The 26,694-nt window shown below is 31.7% G+C and overlaps 1 protein-coding gene and 1 long non-coding RNA gene across 2 annotated transcripts; one reads left to right on the forward strand and one right to left on the reverse strand.

Annotated features, from left to right (window-relative positions):
- Window positions 1-5,572: 5,572 nt before the first annotated feature.
- On the reverse strand, window positions 5,573-7,310 carry LOC149989147 (uncharacterized). The gene is made up of 2 exons (XR_016503314.1): window positions 6,791-7,310; window positions 5,573-6,581 (listed from the first exon to the last, which is right to left on the reverse strand). It is a non-coding gene; the product is annotated as an uncharacterized LOC149989147 (long non-coding RNA).
- Window positions 7,311-7,524: 214 nt separating this feature from the next.
- On the forward strand, window positions 7,525-10,097 carry LOC112283194 (uncharacterized). Its single transcript, XM_024521619.3, has one exon. It carries the CDS (start codon window positions 8,310-8,312, stop codon window positions 9,504-9,506), a length of 1,197 nt encoding a protein of 398 aa, XP_024377387.1. The 5' UTR covers window positions 7,525-8,309; the 3' UTR covers window positions 9,507-10,097.
- The last annotated feature ends 16,597 nt before the right edge of the window (window positions 10,098-26,694 follow it).

Below are 26,694 nucleotides of genomic sequence, written 5' to 3' on the forward strand. Positions count from 1 at the left end.
AACTACCTTCAAAGGAAACAAAGATCAAAGTATGTGGCAAATATAATTTGCTCCATCTTACACTTCTTCAATATATGATCACTACTCCTTGTAGAATTCGTCTCTAAAAGAAGGAGTAATATCATGGATATATAACTACTATAATTATTATTCAGATAGGTAGAATTAGATAAAAATAGATTAATTTCATAATATATTTTAAAAAAACTTCCTAAAAACTTCTTAGACATTGTTTTGACTTTACATATGTTTGTAGTTGATTGATAGATTAGAAACTTGGTCAATAAGCTATCCATATGTCATATATATTGGTAACTTGTAAAACAAGCTAACTATATAGTGAGCATATAAAAAACTTACTTTATAAGTCAAGATACGTGTCATGCAAAGTCAACACGTTTTTGGAGGTCCTAGAGAATGTCACCACATAGATCTTAGGTAAATAGTATATATAGAGGCAAGAATAAAGTCTTCTTCATTTTTGACAAATCTTTTCTTGCTTCTAATCTAGATTCAAGAGTTTCTAATTTCTTTGTCTTTTGGCAATAGTCATTTTAATTTTTTTTATATACATACTTCTTTATTTCTATTTTGTCATTTTTTTTTACACAAATTTTTCAAGTTTATGTATCTTCTTCCAATTTATGTCCTTGACAATAATCTTGAAATTAAATCTTAATAAAGACATATTTCAATCGACTTGGCAATGATTCAAAATACTTATTGACATAAATTACTCAAGATTCTTGTCATTTATTTACATAATAATTAGACTAGAAGCGCCTTCTTAAAATGGATCTACAATTGCTAGAAGCTCTTTGCTGTGGATCTTATAGTTAATCTTAGGTAATAAAAATTTCTTGGAATAAAATAGCAACTAGGTAGAGCTTATTATCTATTCCTATTAGTGACAAAAAAAATATCCATAGCAAAGTCCAATGTATCTATTTCTATAAACAATTCTTTAAAAAAAATTGATGTGACACAAAATTGGTATAAAAATAAATACTATCTTCAAGGCTTCAAAAAATATTTTTGCTTCTTTGTTCCATTTAAGTTTGTCTTTACATATGAAACATGTAAGATAAGCCGCAACTTGAAAAAAGTTCTTGATGAAGATTCAATAATAATTAGCAAATCTCAACAACATTGCACATCTTTGATTATTTTTGGAACCTTCTAATCGATGATAGTTTAGACCTTCTTAGAATCCATCATTAATCCTTCGTTGGAAATGATGTATCCCAGGTAATCAACTTGAGTAGTATGAAATACATACTTTTTCATCTTTGTACATAATCCTATACCTCTAAGTTTTTGTAATACACAATAAACATGAAGTTCATTTTTTTTTGTATTCTTAGAATATATTAGAATGTTATCTAGATAATAGATAATAAAATCATCAAGAAATTCACAAAAGATATCATTCATGAAATATTAAAAAATAATTGGTATATTTATAAATCTAAATAGCATGGCATTATATTAAAAATATGCATATCTAATTCAAAAAATAATCTTCCACTGATCTCCTTCTTTAATGCAGACTAGGTTGTATGCTCTTTATAGATCTATTTTTGTATAGATATTTATTTTATTGAGTTAGTCATGAAGTTTCTAAATTTGATGCCTATTTTTTATGGTGATCTTGTAAAATTCCTCGATAGTCTACTTACATCTGTAAAGATCCATCTTTTTTTTTCACAAATAAGATAAGAGTTGAAAATTTTGAATAAAATATGAAGTTCTTAGCCAATTTTTCATGTATATAATACTTTAATGTAATCCACTCATTTTGCAATAAGCTATAGATTGGTCCAAATGATAGTTGAGCTCTTTCTTATAGGTCAATTGTACAATCATAAAGTCAATGTTTTGAAAGAATATTTACATTTTTTTTAAAAAAATATTTTAGAAAACTTAACATTGATTAAGAATATCACTTGATGTCTTTTCAATAATAAAAATGGATGTGGCATATATGGCAAAAGATGGTCATTTTTTTGCCACATGCATAAAATGTCTTATACCTATTAGTAAAGGTTTGAATGTACTAAACTTATTTATTTGTACTTCAGTATCAAAATTTTCAATTAAACTTCAAGAAAAATTAAGGTTATGAAAAATCTAATCTATTTAAAGATTATATTTTTTTAACCATGATAATCCTAAAATAATTGGATTAAAAGAAGATCTTATCACATTAAATATTATTATACTATTATGAACTTTAATTACTACATCTAAAGGAATAATTTCATGAGTAACACCTCTAGAAGACAATGAATGATCATCTATGACTTCCATAGGTACAGATTTAATTTTTTTGATTAAAGATATTTTTTATTTTTTGACAAAATCTTTGTCTATAAAATGGGCTCAAGTTTTTGAATCTAATAATGCAAAGGCTTTGTGATTTTAAGGTCCTAAATATATATCTATTTTAAAACATGGTAAAGGATATGAGGAGAGAATAAGACCTTTACGAGGTGTTGTACATGATTCCAGTTGTATGGTCTTTCTTGTAATTTGAGAAACTTATTTTCTAATATATTGTCTTCTTTGGCAATTGAGCTCTTGATTTTGTGATTGTGATGCTTCTTTGAATAATATTTAGTATTATACTTAGCTTTTCTACTATATAATCACATATCCTCTTGAAGATGTCAAATCTTTTCGTGCTACTCAAGGGATTTAAAACGTATTATATCAATCTACATTAGTTTTCGCCTTAATGAATAAGTTTCTGAAAAATTTGGAACTAGTGTCATTACTTGACTTATTCTTCTCTAAGCAAGTCTTTATTCTTGACACCTTTCAAATAATTGATTGTTGCAAACAATGGCTTAAGCAATAAATTATTTTAAGGATTCTACCTTTAACATTATCAATAACAAATCTTTGACATTATCTTTCAATCCATATTAAAATTGATTAATAAGGGCTTTGTCATTCTAATCCATGTTGGAAGCAATATTTTAGAATTCAGCAACATATATAGTGGTTGATTGTGATGTTTACCTTAAAGATAAGAGCTTCGTCTTTGTTATTCTTTTTTGATCACTTTTTTCAAATATAGCCATAAATAATTCTAAGAATAAATTCAAATCATAAAAGAGTTATAAATTCTTTTCTATTAAAGGTGCAAACTAAGAGAGAGTACTTCTAGATAGAAGTGCGCCTACAAACCCAACTTCAATAAATCCATTAGGATATTGGAAGAGATGCAATCTTAAATAGAGCTTGACTTGTTGCAAAAATCTTCAAAATTTTTATCTCATTCCATTAAACTTATCCAATATATTAATCCATGTTCCCATTATACTTATAGAAGCAAAACTTCCTAAATTTGGTTATGAAGTCAATTTACTTGCTTCCTTCAACTGTAAAATTTCTTGTCATAAGTTCTAAATTTCTTCCATATGCATAGGATTAGTGTTTTCGTGGTTGCAATTTTGATGCATGAAATTTCCATTCTAAGAGTATTCACAAGTTCATAAAGATCTGCAATAGTTGCAAATCTATTCTCACTTCTACTAAGTATAGCATTGATGATTTTTTCCTCCATTTCAAATAAGTTATTCAATCTACAAGTCAAATTAGATGAGGGTGATCTACAATCTTTAATATCAAATAAAAATTTCCACAAAGAAGAATAATCAACTTTTTTTAAGGAAAAAAAAAAAAAAAAAAAAAAATGAGTGTTAGAAAACTAAATAGTTTGTTTAAAGGTAGGTAATCTAAAAACTTCAAAATATAATAATAGAAGTGAGTTAATTTATTTGCTTTTAAAATAAGACAAGAATAATTAGTTAGCACTCTTGTCAAATTATCAAAGACATGATCCTAAGACCTTCAAAACATGTTGATTTTGCAAGATATGTATCTTAACTTGTAAGATAAGTTTTTTATATATACACCACATAATTAGCTTATTTTGTAAACTACCAATCAACTTTAAATACATATAAAGTCAAAATATCATCTATGAAGCTTCTAGAAAGATTTTTTTAAAAAATATTATAAAAGAAATCTACTTTTATCTATTTTTATTTAATCATGTAGATAAATATCATAATAAATATGTATATCTATGATATCTATTAATAAAGATTTTGGATATACTAGACTTATGTATTTCTACTTAAGTAATAAAATTTTAGATTAAACTACAAAAAAAATTAAGGTTACAAGAAATCTAGTCTATTTGAGGATTATATATTTTTAACTACAATAATCTTAAAATAATCGGGTTGGAGAGAGATCTTATCACATTAAATATTACTATGCTATTATGATCTTTAATTCTTACATCTAAAAGAATAAATTCATGGATAACATTTCTAAAAGACAATAAACAACCATCTATGACTTGTACATATACAAGTTTAGTTTTCTTGATTAAAGATATTTTTTATTTTTTGATAAAGCCTTCATCTATAAACTAAGCTAAGGCTTTTGAATCTCATAAGGCAAAGACTTTGTAATTTTTAGGTCTTAAATACACATCTATTATAAAACAAGATGAAGGATCTAAAAAGAAAATAAGACCTTTACTAGATTTGGTACATAATTCTTACTGCACAATCCCTATTATAGTTGAAAAAACTTATTTTTGACATATTGTCTTTTTTGGAAACCTTGCATTTTATTTTTTGATTGTATTGCTTACTTCAATAATTTCAAGAAATGTATTTAGCTTTTCCATAATATAAGCACAAACTCCCTTCTTGAAGTCAAATCTTTTTCTACTCTATTAAGGATTTAAAATATAATATATTAATTTGCATTGATTTTGACTTTGATGAATAAGTTTTTAAAAACTTAGGAGTTGTCATTATTACTTGAATTATTCTTCTTTAACCAAATCTTTGTCTTTAATGCCTTTCAAAGACTAGATTGTTGTATGCAATAGCTTGAGCAATAATTTATTTCAAATAATCTGCTGTTGACATTATTAATGTCAAATCTTTGATGTTATTCTTCAATTCATATCAAAATTGATTGATAAGAACTTTGTCATTCCAATCTATATCATAAATAAGATTTTAAAATTTAGTAGCATTTATGTTGATTGACCATGATCCTTATAGTATAGATAAGAACTTGGTCTCTGTTACTCTTTTTTGATCACTTTTTCTAAATATGGCCATAAATATTTTTGAAAATGAATTCAAATTTTTAAAGAATTGTGAATTTTTTTCTATCAATGGTGCAAATTATAAGAAGGTAATCCACAATTTCTAATGTCAAATGAAAATTTCTACAAAGAGAGGTAATGTCTTTTCTTTAAAAAAAAAAATAGTATTAAAAAACTAAATTATTTGTTTAAAGATGGTTAGTCTACAACCTTCAAAATGCAACAATAGAAATGGAGTAATCCACTCACTTCTAAAACAAGATTAAAACAATGAATTAGCACTCTTGTCAAACTATCAAGCACATAATTAAATACAAGAGACTTAAAATATTCTTGTGTAACTCAATAAGAATAAATATTTACTCCTAAATTAAATAGTATTAAGACTATAATGACTATTGCCAAATACTAAAATATAGACTCTTGAAACCAGACTAAGAACAAATAAGGTGTTAACAAGAATAAAGAAGATTTTACTCTTGCCTCTCTTTATATTATCTAACTAAGAGCTATATGGTAATATTCTTTAGGACCTTCAATAGATGTTCAAATTACAAAATATATGTTTTAACTTGTAAGGCAAGTTTTTTATATGAGCACCATATAATTAGCTTATTCTACAAGCTACCAACACATATAATACGTGACTAACTTGTTAACCAAATTTTTAATCTAGATTAATCTTTGGTGATGTTGATCAGCCACTCTTGCACGGATTTAGGCAGTTGCTTGCCTCCCACGAAGTATGCGATTACCACTCTCTTCTGGTGGTAATCCATCTCTTGTTTGACCTTCAATTCATTAAGTGTTACGCATACCACTCGCTTCTACATCAAAAACCCCTTGCTACTCCGAAATAACCCTTCAGGAATAATCTCACTTGGCTCTGCTCGCGTCGAGTGGATGGCTGCGTGTCGCCCCATCTGTGTAGCCGCGGCGACCAATTCTGGCTCCATCCTCTCCTCTCTCCACGGGCGTTCCGCTTGCCGTCTTGCTTCCAACGTAGTGGATGAGACTGGTGTGTGTGCCAGTCTACTTTTCACTGCGGCGGCATAGGACGAGGAAGCCGCCATGTCTCCCTTTCCATATCACCGCCGCGCCTTCGAGCGCCTGAATAAATGCTGCTGCTTAGTTCTGGAACAGTTGCCCTTCTCAAAATGTCACCATAAACCCTAAACCCTGTAGAAGTCCCACCTTATGTTGGTAACTTACAAGTGCAGTATGCGGTGAGAAGGTTACCTAATCCTTATAAAAGTGTAACGAAATCTAAAGATTGGACCTAACAAACTATCCCTGACTCGATGTGTGTTATTTGCACTTGCTCGCAGTGAACCTCGCGCCTGCGCGGAGGAGCTAGCCGGAGCGTCATCGAGCCTCTCACTTCGTCCGAATAGTTTGCTTAAACCCGTGCCTGCTTCCGCGTTTCAGCACTTTCTTCCTGTCAAAAGCTCACAACATAAATAACTGCAAAAGCTCACAACATAAATAACTGCAAAAGCTCTCTCTCTCTCTCTCTCTCTCTCTCATCCCAATGCTGCTAATCGACACAAGTCTACCCCGCATCAATCTTCTTATCCTATAATTAGCCACGATCTGTAAAACACACTTGAGAAAAAGTACCCTTCTGGCAGCACCCTCCAGACATACCTATAAGCAGATGCTATTTTTCCACCGTCTAGCCTACGTATAAGGCTTCCTTCAGACACTATAATAAATGCTTCTCTGGAGGTGGAGATGCAGGCCTCATGGTCTGAGATGGTAGGAATTCCCTTCACGATAAAGGACTTCACTCCAGGGAATTCCCCGTAATTTGACAATCCCTCCCAGGCTGCCACGCTAAAAATATTCCTGAGATAGTTTCAACGACGCAGAATTGGAGAGGCGTGATTGGGCCACCAAGTCTGGCGAGGTGCTTCTGTGCTGCGAGTGCCAGACAGGAGAGCCTAAGCCTCCACTCCCGCCAGCTGCGAGCTCTCAATAGCCTGCATAGGTTAGGGCAGCACCGGCCTCGAATTTAGGAGGAAGTGATCGAAAAATTTGCCCGTCGTTAACACGTCCAGGATGCATCCACGTCGCCTCCGTCTCTAGTTGCTGTAGGTGGGGACCCCATCGGCACAGCTTGTTGAAGCTTTCGGTCGATGGCTGGGAAGGTTAGGAATGAAAGTAGGGGAAGGTTTGAGTTGGTTCGGCAGAGTATTCACAACTTGAGCTTGGATCGTAAGAAGTTGTGGTCACGGATCAGCCGAATTGTACGGGAGGTAAAGGTAATTTCCAGGTGAGGTGTGGAGATATTTGGATGCATGGCTTGCTGCTGCATGCCTGTGCGGAGGATGTAGAATGGCAGCGTTTCTCGGATGGACGAAGCAGAGGAGGTCTCGGTTGAGGATGCGGATGGATTCCATTTTCACCCATGTGCTTGATTTGGACGAGCGCCGTGGTTGGTCCTTCGGTGCCTGAGTGGTGAGAGAATCCCTGGTGGTGATTTCAATTCCCTTTTTCAATGACGGTCTCAGAGGTTGGAATAGCAAGCAGACCGTGGGCTTTGTTTAGCCGGCAGAGCCTAATAGATAAACACACCACATCTGATACTTCAGACACTCAACGAAAAGAGTTCGGGCTGGGGCAGATTAAGTTGACAGACGCTCCTCAGTGTTCGGAAGAGGCCAGTGCTACTACATAGCAGAGTGCAAGTGTGCAAGTTCTTCCATGCAACAACAGCAGCGACTCTTTTCAACACCGTCTCATCTCGTCTGTAGGATGTATTCGTTGCAGCAGATCTGATTTTTCAAACAGGGCCTTAGAGCATTGTCTGCAGAGGAGAGATTGCCCTGGGAGGAGAGATGCTTGAGTGCCTTTTTGAGAGGATGTGTTTTGACTGAACGGAAGGTTCCACATTCGGCTATTCAGAGTCTGCCGCTCTCATTCGATCTGGAGCAGTTTTTAGCGGTTTTGCCAGGGGATGGTGTGTGTGTGTGCGTGTGTGTGTTAGTGTGAAATCAGGATCGACAGTTTTTCAAGGTTTTTTTCGAAAGATTGAGGGTGAAAGGCAGTAGAGTTGAGGATGGAGTAGACTGTTTGTGTGTGGTATGTGAAGAGATACTTGTGAGCAAGGGCATTTGGGTGGTAGGAAAAGACTGTTGGACTCTGCTGAATATAGTTGGCAACCATGCATCTACCGGTGAATCACCAGATACTACTGGGAGATTTTGAGGACGATTCTAACGAGGAGCTTGACGCCCGGATCGCGAGCTCCGGGTCAGGATCAGGTGGAGGGGATTCCCCTGGGAGCAGCAGGGGGAATGGCGGTTGCATCCGCTCTAGGCCCGTGAAGGTGATCCCATGTCCTAGATGTCAATCCATGAACACCAAGTTTTGCTACTACAACAATTATAGTGTTAACCAACCAAGGCACTTCTGCCGAAACTGTCAACGGTACTGGACTGTTGGGGGAACTCTACGAAATGTTCCAGTTGGAGGAGGGTCTCGCAAGAAGATTCGGACTCGCAACCGCAATGACACGTATCTCCTTGGTGGGACGCCGCAAACGAGCCCAGTGGGGTCTCTGTTTGGCTCAGGAGGAGATTTGCTGAGTTCTAGCGCTTGCATGCAGCAGCTCTCTATGTTACCTCCGACTGGAGGGATGCTGGGATTCGGTAACCAGACTTCCGGATTCGCACCCGCTGTTCCGCCACTTCCATACTTGCAGTTTGCTTTGGAGTATACCCAGGGGTTGCACCCTTCGGTGCAGAAGCCTCTCGCTGGGCTTCAAGAGGTTCCCGACATTCAATCACTCTACGATACTCAAGCTTCGCAGGCTCCTCAAGTGAATTCATCCATCTTTAACAGCTCCTCATCGTTGATGTTGAACAGTGGTGTTACACTGCCGACCTTGCATGCGCCGAGTCACTCAGATACGCTTCCTTCAGTGATGGCGAAGACGGGCTTGTGGACCGTCGCAGCACAACAACTACCATCACTTAACGGTACAACGCAAGTCCAAAGTTCTTGGCAGGATAAGCAATCTAAGCCGTCGATGAGTTCACAGTTACAACATCGCAGCGGATATGTGGAACGGATGAACCCAATCAACCATATGAATGCTATCATGTTCCCGCACAATGTGAAGCCTGGGTCCTGGGAAGCGGCCTTGATGCACAGCCGGCCGGTGATGAACGATAGACTGGTGCCTCACACCTCATGGGACGAAAACCAGTCCTCGACGCACACTAATCTTTCCCCGAATGCGAGTAGCACCACAGACGATGAGCGGTGCCCGTCGAACAACTGCTTTCCTCACACGTATGAGGATGTTTCACAATCCTGGGTTGATTTGCAAGCTTCCGACGCTTTGAGTTTCCAATGAACGTCAACCACTACAAGATTACTAATTATTGTTTTGTAACGTCGATCAACGACGGTTTTGCTGTGACGTGCGTCTCCTGACTGCGGCCCTAATCCTGTAGCGTAGCCTCCCAGCTACGCGTTGTAAAGTATACCCTGTGAATACACCCTGAGGTTTGAGAGTTTAGTTTCTGATTTTGTAGGACAGGTACGCAGCAGCACCGGAAACTGTGCATATCAGTGAGTTTGAATACGTCATGACATGTGGGAGGTAGATCATTATCCCACAAGTCTTGCGGGGAATGTACCTCGCTATGATAGATCGTGGCTTTTTGCCATGGCAAGTGTAGACCGTGGACTGTAGTGCTCTGTCTTCTGAGAGACCAGGTGCGCTTCAAGCACTGAAGATTCCAACTACTTTTTATTTTTTATTTTTTATCAGAAGTGCTAGACAGTAGGTTGATTTTTGTTGAGCTGTATGTTTACACTAAATCACCCCCATTATAGGATAGGCTAGGCTAGATTAGATACCACAGGTTGAGCCGGCTGAAATTGTAGTTTGTCTCTATCTCTATTTAATGAATGCAGAGGCTTGCCCCTGTGCTTCCCGTGACACGATGGTCTCCTTTCAGTGAAATTGTTACTGTGTCCAAATCGGCTTTTGTTGTAACCATCTTCGAAGAGATGGCGGTCGTTCATCTTGTTGAATTGTTCTTATAGATCATGACTGGCATATTATTTGGATGAATCAACTTGCGGCACATCTAGTCATGGCTCACTCCTACAGTCTCGAAAATGAGCTGCGGAAGCTGTTGTCTGGGTAGGGTGTACACCATCCAGCTGTGCATCATCCCGGAGGTAAGCTGAAACAGGTCGACCATAGTTTCTTAAAGCTGTTTTCCCAATTCTTCATAATCAATTGTTGCTGATCAGCTCCTGACGAAGGATATCTGTATCTCCGATTCGATCTGTACCTCAGGAATGTGAAGATCACTGATATGTCCAGGGTGATGATACCTCTGGATATCTAAGAGGCAGTGCCAGTTAGCAGATTTACTCTCTTAAGAAGAACTGGGTTTTCGTTCCGTAGAATGTTTGCTTGTCTCAAAATCTAAATGCGTCCCTTTTTCAGTGCAAAGCTCTACTGTGCAGATTTGACGATGGAAGAAGACAAATAATGAATCTTTTTTTTACTTTACCGTAGATGATGTACAGCTGTGTTTGTTTCTAACACAATTATTTCTGGAGCAGGAATGGAGAAGACCGACAATGTTAAATTATTGACATAGTATAGTTTTCTTGTGGTGCGTGTGCTTCTAGGCTTTCATTATTCTTAATTCAGTCCAGTTCGTTTTGCAAGGTTTCTTTTTTGAAGGGATTTCAGTTTGTTGAATCCGGATGTTGAGCTGCAAGTTTACAGTTTTGTAGAGCGACGGCTAAAGACCTTTGTGGTAGAAGGCTTTCGTAAGTGAGTGGGTCTTTGTGGGATTGTCGTCACTGTCTCTCCGTTTGATTGAAGTGTACTCTCTGGTCCGAGGATTGAAGTCATGAAGCCCCCACCTTCTTGGTTTACTCAGTTTCTTCAATGTCAATTCTGATCATTCTCTTGTGATGAAGTTCTATCCTTCAGACGAAGAAGACGATGTGGATTCTAGACATTTCTGTAGGCAGACATTTCTTCGAATTGTCTGTTACAGTTTCTAGACAGGTTTGAATTCCAGCTCTTGTTTTGTCTCGTTCTGTGACGAAACAACAGATTCTTGTATTGGGTACCTGCTAGTCAGCAAGTATCAAACAGTATCAAACTCTTTGTGAGCCCCTGATGTTGGACAAATTTCAGCTGCGATTTTACTTGATAAAACCGTCGCTTCGACACTGATTAGGTGTCCACTATGCTAGACTTCGAGGGTGCCATTCAACCCGAATGGATCAGGTTTCAGTTGAGCACCAGTGCCCCAGGAAACTTGTACTCTTTGCAGCATATTGGATTGACGCTTCGAGTATCTAGATTCTTTTGAATCTCATAAATACAGTTAAGATGAAGGCGGTTTCCATCCACTGCAGCAATTAATTGATACTGAGGAGAATATCAGACAGTATGGGCCTCCCTGTTGCCACAGGCCATGATGGGAAGCATTGAGGTCTAGAAACTGTAACAGGTTTGAAGCAGAGTTTGGTTTTCTTTTTGTACATACTTTTTTTTGTACATACTTCTGTAGTACTTTTTAGATTCTTCACCATCTCCCCCATTTTTAAACACTTAAGAAGTATCAATTTACAGTTTTTAAATTAAAAAATCACTTATTGTCTTACTTGTAGCAAGTAATATATATGTATATATACACATGTATTCCCTAGTAAAGCATTGCATAAATATTAATATAATGCTTTTTCTAACTCAAAAGATTAGGAAGAAGTCATATCTTTTTAGTTTTTCAAACCCTTCAAATAAATTATACAAACTTGTTGTTCTAATTCAGTACTAATTTGTTGATTCATTTTTTCTCACCAACATTTCTATGTGAAATATTTAATGGCAACTTAAGTTTGTGATAATACAGTTTATGGGATTATTACTGTTTTTTAGTTATTTTATTTTATTTTAAAATACAACAAATCTAAAGTGTTATTTTAGAATCCCATTTCATTTTTTAATAGCATGAACACACAGGGAAATATAGAATCCATTATATTTTTTGATAAAATAAAAAACTTTAAAAAAATCAGGTACAAATGAGCTCTTCTTTTAAAAAGAAATTCTTCACTGAACAAAATTTAAACCATACATTAAAATGCTATAATATTTTTTTTAAAAAAAACGTAGGTAGTAAAATATAATTAGAAAAAAAAAAAAATGAAACTATTGATATATTGTAGAATTATTGCATATGTCTTGAAAATTACAAAAAAAAAAAAAAAAAAAAAAAAAAAAACTAAAAAAAACTAAAAATTCATAAGTGCATGTAAGACACATGCAAAAAATAATAAAACATACCTTCGATTTGCTATTGCTACATAGGCGGAATTTTGTAGTCTCATTGCAATTCTTCTCTTCATTTACATTGCAAGTCTAGGAATTGTGGATCTTTGCCAAATATATCTATTTTCTTACCTTTATAAATCCACACAAGCACTTGTATTGTTTGTACTACCAAAACATGTTTGCTTTATGCACTCAATACTAAGTTCATACACCTAATTTGATAAGGATAAGATTGTAAGATATATAAGTAACAAGATCTATTATGTCTTGCTACTTGCACAACCATCATACACTTGCAATTTACCCAATTTAATTTGTTTTCAATTGTAAGGAATTGTCTGGATAACCTCATATCAACTTTCAGATCTACGAACAGTTAATTCTACTTTCTCCTAAGTTTGTAATATCCTTACCTACGCTGCAACAACTTTATAAATTTCTTAAAGACATTCCAATGATGCCACCCCTTCTTAACAAATGATTTATAACTTGCACCAAGCTCTTTCAATGCAATCACTCTTTTACCTTTGGACAAGATTATCACATGGAAATTAAACAATTTGTGAAAGAGTTGAGGATATAATTTGGACATGATTTGCATAGAGAGTATTGTAGTAGATTGACAATAGCCAATTTGAAGTGCTGGAGGCAAATAAAATCAAAGCTAATTGGATGCCTATTTGAGATGAGTTTTTGGAAGGGGCCAAATGGCTTGTAGATTCTATGGATAAAAAATGTAAAATTTAACCACCTCAAATCAAGAGACATGCACGGTCATCTATTTTATAAGCAATTGAGAGAAGAAGAACATCATTAAATTAACAAGATAATTTCTGTGAAATCACTTTTTTTTTAAAAATTATATTAATCATTTGTTAAGGTATTCCATATTGAAATCATCTTGTAAACAATTTAAAATGTATGGGATAAACAAATATATCACTATATTAATGATTTTACACCTATTTAAGTTCTTTTAGACAAACTCAAAGAAAGAAATTTCTAGTCATAATATGCTTGTGATGTAGATGGTTACACAACTCATCTACTTGTGTTGCATTCCAAATCAATTAAATTCGTGCTGATCTATCAATTCATCATACTTATAGACTGTACATACATAATTAATTGCTTCTAGATATCTCTCTTTAGTGTCATTAGCGTGACCACATTCAACACCTCCTTTTTGTATGCTTTGTATTCTTAGAAGCAAAGAAGAATGTCAACTATGTATGGACTTGTAAATGTATTTCCAACCTCTTCATTTGAATCCCAAAAATAACTTTCATTGTAACATATTGTAAACTGAAATTCATGTTTGACATTGAAGGTGTATTTTTAAGTGTACATAACATATTATGTGCTTAGCATATAGAAAAAAATTGAAAAAAGTTATAAGCCTATGCTTAAAAGATGCAAAGTGTGAACAAAGTTCTTATATAAATAGACAAGAGTTGTTCTATCAAAGGCCAAAGATGACTTCAACTTATGTGAAGATGGATTGTAGAAATATTAGAAACAAATGTTGATTATTTTGTGGTATTTTAAAGAAATCTGACTTGCTTATAAGGGGTGCTTTGTGAGAACATAGACCAATCAATACTTCTACTTAAGAAATTACGTTACATTGAATGTGGAAGGTGTCCATGCTATATAAAAAAAACATTGCTTTCACAGTTTAGTAGAAAATCTTTGTAAGTTCATAAAAAGTTAATTCTTAATGTGAAAGAGTAGACAAATGAAATTACTACAACTACATCCTTCAAACAAATTTACATCCTTTCTACTATCCAAGTCAACTTCTTTAAGAAGCTACAAGACAAAGTGTTAAATTATGCTTTACAAAAATTACTTGTGTAATATTAAATAACAAAAGAATTGACAATACATGAACCAATGAGACAATGCATTGGCCTCTTTATACCTTTGATAGAACTTTGGTGCTCAGATGTTCTTAAAGAACATTGGGACCAAAACAAGCAATTGTACATTCATAAGATGGATGAATTGTGGTACTTAGAGACATGTCCAATTGTACCATATATCAACAAGTGCACTAATTATGCTTAAGATCATAATTAAATATATTATAGTATTTTATGGAACTTAGCTTATCTTGCAACTAAATAAAATTTTAGACACTCTCACAAAGTTGATTTCAAAACCGACATATTTATAATTATTCCAAATAATTATTTAATTTTTATTTTTTTAATAGTAAACATAGAAATGTATTGAATAAAGCTAGATATTTTCATTTGAATAAAAATTTAGTATTGTGTATTATAAAGTAAGAGATAGCATCAAAGAAACTTATTTAAAAATTAATATTTTAATAACAAAAATACTACATATATATCAAGAAGTAAAATACACATATTTTGAGTTAAAAAGAAAAACATAATTATTAGACTTATTTTAAGAAACTATTTTATTACATTTTTACTATTACTTATGATTCTAATTTATTCTGAACTTACTTACCAAATTTTTATATTATATTTGATAATTGACAAACATTTCTAACCGATGTATGTTTCATATAAGAAAAAACTTATTCTTTATAATTTAATATAATTTTTATAAAGATATTTATAAAATCATTTTTATTTTTTTAATTTTACTACTTGTATGTAACTATAAATGTTTTTATTGAATTTTTTAAAAACTATTTAAATTTTTTTTGAGCTAACATATATTCAATGATTTAGATTCTAGTATTTTTTTCTAAAAAAAATTAAAAATCTATAATTAAGAAGATATAATATTTCTAAAATTATTATATATAAAAAATTATTTATTTTTATATTTTAAAAATTTTAAAAAAAACTATTTAAAAAAATCTCACTTGATGTATTACTTTATATTCAATTCTTCTAATTCAAGTAGTGTATTTATAATTTATAAAAAATCTAAAATTTAAAACATATGAGATTTAAAAATTCTAAAGTATATGAAATTAAACTTCTTGTTAAATCAGGTTTAGGAATTTAGGAATTTAGGATTTAGAATTTAAGATGTTCTATAGATTTTGGTTGATTTTTTATTCTTTTGTTTTAGCTTTAGATTTGGCCTACCTTTCCATGTTTGATACTTAAAAAAAAAAATTATACCATTAAAACTATAAGTTTAGTAGTACAATTAAAAACTTCTACAAATTTATTGGTTTGAAGATATAATTAAAGCTTAAAATTAGGATTTAAATTTTATAATTGATACCAATTTTTCTATATCCCTAAAATCCTCCATTTTCAATCTATTCTAAATAGAAAAAAAATTTATATGTTTTTTGATGTACCTAGGTAATTTATATAATTTGATTAAAAACAATTGTATGACTAACTAAATCTAGAATCTACAATAAAGATGTCAAGTATTTTGAATAGTATTTGTACGTGATAATTGAGGCTATGGTTATAATGGTGGATGTTAATGATTAAAAACTTTTAGAAATAGATTACCTTAAGCAAGATATTTTACAAGAGTTACGGAATTGAGATGGATAGGCACTAACAATCAATAGTAATAAACTTGTACTATGTAGGAACCATATAAATATCTCTATCCAAGCCATAGTGACAAAAATTGAAATTATCAAGTCATCAAAAAATCCAAATCTCCACCAATATTATAGAGATCTAAAACTAGTGTTAATCAAAATATTGGGAGTGTTATTGTTAATGGCTACATTTATACAACATTTTATCTTACTATATCATAAAGCAATCCAAATTCTCACTGAAAGTATGTAAATCCATAATTAATGTTGTTAAGACTACAAGGAGAGATTTCAATAATAATTACTTTTATATAGTAGTTCAACTTAACAAGTCTAAAAGCTATTCAAATCTTCACCAATATCACATTGATTCAAAATTAATTTTGTTCATGCTACCAAAAAAATTAACATTATAAACTACCATTATATAGTAGTTTAGCTTATTAAATAACTAAATCATCACTAATTTTATATGAATATAAATTAATATTGATTAAGCTACTAAAACTATTGATATTAATGGCTATTCTTATATATCAATTTTACCCACTTAATATTTAAGTAACCTAAATCTTTACTAATTATATATATATATATATATATATATATATATATATATATATATATATATATTTTGTTATTAAACTACGAAGAATTTTGTCCTTAATAGTTACTTTTGTATAGTAGTTCAAGTGACAAAGTAATTGAGTAATCCAAATCTTTATTTATTTTATAAAATCATAAAATAGTATTGATCAAGCTACAAAGAATTTTGATATTAATGATTTTTTTGTACAATAGTCTAATTCACCAAATAACAAAGCAATCCAAATTTTTATCCATATCAAGTGAACGTAAAATACTGCTAATTAGACTATCAAAAGTGTTGTCATTAATAATTGTTTTTATACAATAGCACAATTTATTAAATGATGAAGAAATCTAAATCTTTATCAATGTTATATGGATCCAATATTAATATTGATTAAGCCACAAGAAAAGCCATTGTTGATAATTGCTCTTATACAACAATTTAATACTAAATCACAAAAGATCCAAATTTTCACTAATATCACATGGATTCAAAACCAATCTTGATCAAACCACCAAGAGTGTTATTATTCATTTTTGTCTTTGTACAAAAGTTATTCCTACCAAGTAATTAAGCAATTCAAATCTTTACCAATATTATGTAGACCAAAATCAATGTTAATCACACCATCAAGAATGTTATTATTAATAGTTGTCTTGTATATCAATTTAGCTTATTAAATCATTAATCAATTTAAATACTTATAAATTTCACATGAACATGAATTAGTATTGATCAAGCTATCTAGAGTTCTACCATTAATGACTACTTTTATACAATAGTTCAGCTCACTAATAAACCATGCAATCTAAATCTTCATTAATATCTTATAAGCACAAATTAGTGTGGATTAAGCAAAAAGAAGTGCTCCTATTGTACAATACTTCACTTTACAAAGTCACTAAGTAATTCAAATCTTTTCTAAAGACATATAACCATAAATCAATGTTGATCAAGGTATCAAAAATGCTATTATTTATGGCAGCATTTGTATTGTATTTCAATTCATATAATAATCAAGAAATTTAAATCTCCACCAATATCACATGAGTATAAATTAGCGTTGATTTGGCTAGAAAAATTATTATTGTTAATGGCTATTTTTATATAAAAATTTAACTCACAAAGTTACAAAGCAATCTAAATCTTCACAAATGTTAGATGGATCTAAAAGTAATATTTATCACACCACTAAGAGAGTTAGTAATAATAAATGTTCTTATACAATTTTTTGGTTAATTAAATTTCTAAGTAATTCAAATACTCATCAATATCATTTGAGCATGACTTAATATTAATCAAGCTATTGAGTATACTATTATTAATAAATATTATTTTATATTAATTCATTTTACTAAATAATCAACAATCTAAATTCTTACCAATCTTATATAAACATAATTAATGTTGATTAGGCTAGTCAAAGTACTAAAATTAATAGATACCTTTATATAATAACTTAATTTAGTAAGTGTCTAAGGAATCTAAATCTTACTAATATCATATGACTTTAAATTAGTGTTAATGAAGTTTGGAGGTAAACTCAGCTTTCAATTCAATTTAAAAGATGGCATAAATTAATTTTTTTATAATTATTGATATAAAGTGAAACAAGGAAATAACAAGAAAAATAAAATAAAATAAAATAAAAGAATATAAAAATTCTTGAATAATTTTAAATAGATTTTAAATAAATTATTATAATTTCTATAATATTTCTATAATTTTAATATCAATTTAAGACTAAATTTTTTTATCTTGGTGATTTTTTATAATGATAAAATAAATTTAAACCAACTATAAATTCTATTTTTTATATAAATAATTAAAAAATCATGATATTTTTTTTTTATATTTTTTTAACTACTAACTATCATTTATAGATTTTTTTTTATAAGTAATAAATATAGATAAAAGGCCAAGATAGAAATTGGTATCAATAAATAATGATTAATATTCAACAATAAGTAAAAATACTAAATCAACTAAGATAATTGCCTCTTATTTATTAAGATTCAATTTTAATGACTTTTTTTTCTAATAAGACTCTTGTAACTTATAACTACTACTAAATTATAATAATTATATCTAAATAATATAATAAATTCTTTAATCTTAATATTTCTATATCTAAATGATTTAAAATTATATTTTTAATAAATCTATTAAATTAAGATTCATTAGTAGCTCTTATATATGGCAACCATTTGGAACTATATGTAAAAATAGAAAGAATCCTATTCTTACCTTTGATAGAGTTTTTAAAAAAAGAATAAAAATAATATCAAAATAGATACTAAAATATATTAAAAAAATAGTATGTAAAAAAAAAATACTTGCAATTTGACCTAAGAACAAAAAAAAACAATTTTTTGTGATTGACTCAACATGTCTCTACTTGTAGCAACATCATATTTATTCATCACCTCAATATTGAATAGCACTTATATTTTCTATAGAGATTCAAATTGAAAATTACATAATTATAAATCCATAATAATTTAATCCAACTTTACTAGCCACATAGGACACAATTATAACTTAAAGAAAAAAATACTTAATAATGATTGCAACCTTTGCCTTGAGTCTAGCTTCAAAATATACTAAAGATAAAAGTAATCTATAGATTTGAATTCGAATCACTATAAAAATAACTAAATATATTGGTATTGTATCAATGTTTATATCTTATATTTCTACCACAACTTTTATTTGTTTGTGTATAAAAATCTTCTCCATCTAAAATTTTGAATTGAAATAAATTATTATCAAAGATTTCTTTTAAAATATATGTTTTTATTCAAAGTGCATCATACTTGATTGAAAATTCTAGTTTTCTAGCATCTTATTAAGGACAAGAACATGATAAAGATAAATAAATAAGTGAGACTTCTCTCAAAGAAAGATGAAAAAATAGAAATAATTTGATATATATATTAAGAAAGAAACTGGATTGGCTATTGCCAAAAGCCAAGAAAACTAGAGACCCTTCAAACTAGACTAGAAGCAAGAAAGAAATTGACAAGAGTGAAGAAGGCTTCACTCTTGTCTCTATATATACTATCTAACTAGGGGCTACATGGTGACGTTCTATAGGACCTCCAATATGTGTTGACTTTGTAAGATACATGCCTTGACTTACAAGGCAAGTTTTTCTATGTGTGGACCACATAATTAGCTTGATCTTCAAGCTAACAACATGTGTGGCACATGGCCAAATTATTGACGACGTTTTTAATCCAAAAAGTCAATTAAAGACACATATAAAGTCAAAGTAGCATCTATAAAGCTTCTAGGAAGCTTCTATATCAAATACTATAGAATTAACTTATTTTTATCTATTTTTACTTACTTCTACCTATTTATACATTTAATTATTGGCTTACATGTGTATGTCCGTGACATTATCCCCCTTCTAGGGACAAGTTCCACGAGGAGCGGTAATCACATGTTGAGGAAATCTGTGATGCGACAAATTATATTCGCCACATACTTTGATCTTTGTTCTCTTTGAAGATGATTGATAGGGCCTCTCAATCATCAGTAGTATCCCATACCATGGCAGGAAGACCACCCAATTATTTGATCATTGTTGAGGCCTTCATAACTTCCTTCGAATAAAATATTTGGAACACCATCAGAAGTTGTTCCTACCTCTAGTAAAATCACCAAACATTGGGAGTCCCTTCCAAGATCGTGATACCAAACGCGTTATATTTTCCCATCAATTTGAGGAAGAATATGTCATTCTTGAAGATCTTCATCTCGATTGCGTCGTCTTGAAGGTTGTTACAATTATAATATCTCGTTTGGCAGGTCAGCAAACAAAGGCTCTTGAGTCAAATCCGCTAGTTGTTGGTTCTCCATCTCCTGAGCATCACAACTATAAAGATACTAGAAACAAGGATTGAAAGTAGAATGTTATCTTGCTTAGATCTTATTTCTTTTATAAAAAAGGTTTTCATCTTATTTTTAATGGATGTTGTCGATGAAAAACCTCCATTGCCTTTGTTGTATTTGTAAGATTTTTTACTAATTTCCATGTGCGTTCATTAATATCATATCTGCGCCAATAGATAAGATATTTCAATTTATTTTGGCGCCGCCTTGAATCTAAAACTTCTTCCACTTCAAACTCTTCATTATTATCCACTTCTATAGGAGGAGATGGAGCTTATCTTCTTCTTAGTATATCCACTGTCTTGTATGGTTCAAGAAGAGATACATGGAATATTAGATGGATTTTTATTGACTCCGATAGATGTAAACGATATGCAATTGGATTGATTTGTACAGAAATAGAAAATGGTCCAAGCCTTGGATAGTCCAACTTGTCACAAGGACCAGTAGTCTTGATATTATGACAAAGTAACCATATCTTATTACCCATGTCCAATGGTGGTTGTTCTTTTTGATAGACATCTGCATTAATTTTTTGTTATTCTTTAGATTCTTTTAACTGCGCCTTCATCATTGCATGTAGCTCTGACAAATGAATTACCAAATCTTTTGCAATGGGATTATCAACTTTTGAAAAGTCAAAAGTATCAAGTCATGGATGATAACCATAATTAACAAAGAAAGGTATTTATTTTATAGAAGAATGTACCGTGTTATTGTAAGCAAACTCTGCCAATGGCAAAAGAGTTGTCCAATCATCTTGTTGGTAGTTAATGGTACATCTTAAATACTGCTCCAAAACTTGATTAACATGCTGAATTTGTCCATTAGTTTAAGGATGGAATGTCGAAGATAGTTTTATATCCACTTTTAGAATTTTGAAAAGAGTCCGTCAAAATCTTGATACAAATTGAGTTCCCCTATCTAATATAATATCCTTGGGTAATCCATGATAGCGATAGATATTGTGAAGAAAGAGCTTAGCTCTTTCTTTACCTGTGATAGATTTTGTATATGGTACAAAATGTGCCATCTTGGTAAAACGATCTACTATCATGAATATAGAGTCATAAGAACCTGAGATTAGAAGATCCGTGATGAAATCCATAGAAATAAAAGACCATGGTTGTTTTGGAATGAGTAATGGCTGAAGAAGTCCGTAAGGTCGATAACGAGGAGTTATTGATCTTGAGCAAACATCATAAGATTGTACAAAATCTTTAATTACTTTTCACATTTGGAGCCACCAAAAGTCCCTCTATATTAGTTCCAAAGTTTTATTGTACCCAAAATGTCCTGCTGCTGAAAAGTCATGACGAGCTTGAAGAACACATAATCAAGCTTCACCTTCTCGAACATATAGGTGTCCTTCAAAATATAGTAGATTCTTCTTGAATTCAAACTTGGAAGTATCATAAGACTTTGAAGGATTTTTCTTCATATCATGAATAAAAGAATCAGAAGACATACTTGACTGAATTTTTTTAATGAAAGTTGAATCAATAGTTAGTGTTTATTTCATTGCTCAAAGATGAAGATGCTCTGGCTTTAAGAGAATTGTCTGTTGATCAAAAGCAGCATCTCCTTCCTTTGGTGTAAGATAAGATCATCTAGAGAGTGCATCTGACAAACCTTGTTGTTTTCTTGGTCGATAAGTAATCTTGAATTCGAATCTTGACAAAGATATACTCCAATGGGCTTCGCGAAAATTCAAAACATGTACTGACATAAAATATTTAAGGTTATTGTGATCCATTGTCATAATACGTGAAGTCTTGCTTGAGAATGCTCTGGGTACCTCGCTGTGGAAGGAAGAATGGAAATTGTAATAATAAAATCTTAATTCTAATAGAATAGTAATAATACTCTAATTAGACTATAATAATGCTAAGTAAGCTTAACCAAATTCAAAAAAACCTCAAAGAAATTTCAAACAAACAATAAGAATTCTTAAAGAAACATTAGAAAGAACACAAATATTATTCAAATACATCTTAGTTCAATCTTAATTTAATTCTAGTTAAAATCCTATTCAACTTCATTCAAACTTTAGGCCAAAACTAATTGAATCTTAAATCCTAATAAAATCCTAAACCCTAAATCAAACCCTAAACAAACCTTAAACCAAACCCCAACCAAATCTTAAATCAAATCATAACCAAATCCTAAATCAAATCTTAAATCCTAAATCAAACCCTAACTAAATTCTAATCTAAATCCTAAACCCTAAACCAAATCCTAATCCAAATCCTAAATCCTAAATCAAATCCTAACCAAATCCTAAACTCTAAATCAAATCCTAACCAAATTCTAAATCAAATCCTAACCAAATCCTAAACTCTAAATCAAATCCTAACCAAATTCTAAATCAAATCCTAACCAAATCCTAAACAAGATCTTAAATCAAATCCTAATCCAAACCTTAAATTCTAAACCAAATCCTAACCAAATCCTAAACCCTAAACCAAAATCTAACCAAACCCTAAATCCTAAATCGAATCCAAATCCAAACCCTAAATCCCAAATTAAATCCTAAACCAAGCCCTAATAATTCCTATAACAAATTTAAACCTCAATAACTAATGAATAAACCATTGATCTTGACTCAAATTTTTCAAACTTCTAAAAAAATAAGTTTAAAACAAACAAAAAAAATTGATAAGGATTGGAGTTACCAAATTGATGATAACCTCAAAAATATGCTTGGGTATTAGCCGGCCTCCTTCTCCAATCTTGATGCCAATCTTCCAGAACCAATATCTCTCCTTTGCACCGTTTGATTGATCTCCAAAATCTCATACACATAGAAAAACAAGTCTAATAGCTTTTCACGTAAGTTTCACTCTAATCCAACCAATAGATTGCTAAAAATCTCAAAAACCCCCACTAGACCTAAAATTCTACTTTTTGAAACCTTGACCCACTTAAACCTCAATATTCCTCAATTCGACCGTTAGATCAAGCTCAAATTTACGACAAATATTAAACACAACTAAAACCATAAATCCACAAAATTTCACCTATAGATCTATTACAAAACTTTTGAAATCACCCAAAATATAAACCCTATATTGTTTCATAAAATCCAAGTCATCCGAAACAAACCTTGACTTTGCAAAGCTTTTACAAAGTTATATCAACTCCAAATCACCTAAAATCAATGCTCATAGAAAGTTTATTTACTCTGCTATCAAACCTCACTCTCCGATCTCCAAAAGAATCCTTGAGTCGTCATTGTCGTGTTGTGGTTCGGCAACTATATGAAAATAATGTAATTATGTACTTAATATATAATTTATTAAGTAACATGGTGAGAGCCATGTTAGTAGATTTTAGTTGGTTGTAGAATATAATTTGATTATTACTTTGAAAAGAGGGTGTTTAAAAAGATTACTATAGAATTTGTATAACTTTAATTTCCTTTTGATAGTGGCTTTTAAGATTGGTTTTGGTTGATAGTAACTTCTAAATATTTAGAGTCACCTTTGTTGGACATTGGTGATATTTGAAAATTTATTTTGGTTCTTTTATTTGGTGTTTAGAGCATACATTATGTAAATCTTATAAGAAAAAGGATTGAAGAAGGATTTTGGTAGCAAAGGGAGGAATTAGGGCACCAATATAGATGAATGGAGATGAAAAATAAAAATCTCCATTCCTATTGGTCAAAAATCATGACCAATGGGCTTTGAGGAGGCTGCCCGAGGCCATATTAGGGATTAGGATTAGTTTCTCGAGAGCATTCGAACATTGAAGGCTAGGGTCAGAAGGTTTAGATTTTTGGTTAAGGTTTTGGTGCAAGTTTTGTGTCATTTGGGGTTTTTATGAAGAAGTAATAGGCGCTCAAAGTTAAGGTGTTAGTTTTGGACCTACTGTCACTCTTTTGGGCATAACATACTTGTACGGATGGCAATTGAGGATCGGTGACTGCGACTGGAGAGAGAACTTTTGAGGCTATACTTTTCACATACTGCTTACTGGATTCTAAGTTGGGATGAAGGAGTTATTGGATTTTGAAGTCAGTACATGCAATCTAAGGGTAGTAAGTAAACCGATTTACTAGTGTTTGTCTCTTGAGCTATATCTTGAGCAATTTTGTGAGGTTTTGGCTCAAAATTTCAAGGAATGTGTAATTTCATGTTAATAAACTTTTTGCATAAGTTTTATGACATTTGAAGTTCGGGTTTTTGAGATATAAGGAAAATAGTTTTTCAGGTGCTTGTAAATTAGGGTTTGGAGTGTCTGCTAGGGTTTCTTAGATGCCAAAAGATCGGGAGTGAATTTGCAGTTGATTTTTTTTGTGGTAAAATTTAAGGGTAAATTGAACCTATCTTGTAAATTTGAAACAATTTGAAAAGTTAAATCAATAGTTATGATTTTTTAAAGTTTGGGAATGAGAAAATCCTTCGCGGGAAAAATATGTTTTGAAGGGATTTTGTTATATTTGGAGTTTTATACAAAAATAAAGGAGTTTTTGGAAGCCAAGAAAAGAATCATATAAAGGTTTAAGGTACACTCTCTACAGCTAGATACCCAATGTATTTCCAGATAGCAAATCATGCCATATGACACCGTCAGAATGTGGTTTTGTGCCTCGAGATCTGATTTCGACCCAAGTTCATAACCGGTCCTCTTCGGGTATCAACTTTTGTCTTCTTGAGGTAATTTTTACTAATTTGCACTCCTAACTCTTCCTTACATATGTCTATATCCTTTATTTTTCTAATATATCTTGTTTTGTCTTATTTATGGCCTTACAAAGTAAATAGAAGTATAATTTGCAAAAAGGCAGCATTAGCATCTTTAATTTTTCTACCCTTTGACTAATATCTATTTTTCCAAGATAATTTGCTACAATATTTTTGAAGTGAGATCCTCAAAACATGATATTTTTTTCACCCTTTCACTTATTAGCCATGTTACATCACAACACCGTATACACTATGATTGGACTAGAAGCACCTTCTAAGTAATGGCACCATTCTTGAAACGAATCCATGATAGCAAGAAGTTCTTTGTCGTCAATCTCGTAGTTGATCTTGGTTGCTGAAAATTTTCTAGAATGAAAAGCTATTGAGTGAAGTTTATCATCTTTTTCCATTTGTGACAATACGACATCCAAAGCAAAGTCTGATGCGTCTGTTTCTATAAAAAAATGGCTTTAAAAAATCGATGCGATACAAGATTGGTGTAGAAACAAAGGTTGTCTTCAAAGCTTCAAATGCTACTTCTACTTCTTGATTCTATTAAAGTTTGTCTTTGTAAGTCAAACATGTAAGTGGAGCTGCAATTTGAGAGAAGTCTTTGATGAAGATCCGATAGTAGTTGGTAAATCCCAAAAAGCATTGGACATCTCTTATAGTTTTTGGGATCTTCCAATCCATAATAGTTTGAACTTTCTTAGGATCCATCATAAGTCCATCATTTGAAATGATGTATCCTATGAAATTGACTTGAGTAGTGTAAAATATATACTTTTCTATTTTGGCATAGAGTCCTACATCTTTTAGTTTTTGTAATACTTGGCAAACATGAAGTTCATGTTCTTTTGGGTTCTTAGAATAGATTATGATGTCGTCTAGGTAAAAGATAATAAAATCATCTAAAAACTCCCGAAAGACATCATTCATTAGATGTTGGAATGCTGCTAGTACATTTGTAAGTCCAAAAGGCATGATGTTGTATTTGAAATGTCCATACCTTGTTCAAAACGTAGTCTTCCATTCATCTCCTTCTTTGATATGTACCAAATTGTATGCTCTCCATAGATCTATTTTAGTATAGTTCTTAGCTTGATTCAACTGATTAAGAAGTCTAGATATCAAAGGTAGTGGGTACTTGTTTTTGATAGTGATTTTGTTGAGTCCCTGATAATCAACTTACATCCACAATGATCCATCTTTTTTCTTCAAAAATAAAATTAGAGCTCCTGTTGGAGATTTGGAATGGCATATGAAGTTCTTGGCCAAATTCTCTTCAATATACTCCTTGAATTCAGCCAACTCATTTTGAGATAAATTGTAGATTGGTCCAAATGGCAGTTGTGCTCCTTCTTGAAGATCAATTGAGCAGTCATAGGAACGATGTTCTGGAAGAATATTTGCATTCTTTTTTTCAAAGACTGAGGCAAATCGCTGCTGAAGTCAGTGTTGTAATGGTGAATCGGGATTTTTAAATGAAGTGGGTTTGAATACTCTTGACTGTTTTGTGAAATCGAGTTACGTCTGTGATTGAAG

The sequence above is a fragment of the Physcomitrium patens genome, chromosome 6 (genome assembly GCF_059467195.1).
Source record: "Physcomitrium patens ecotype Gransden chromosome 6, ASM5946719v1, whole genome shotgun sequence".
NCBI classification, from domain to species: domain Eukaryota; kingdom Viridiplantae; phylum Streptophyta; class Bryopsida; order Funariales; family Funariaceae; genus Physcomitrium; species Physcomitrium patens.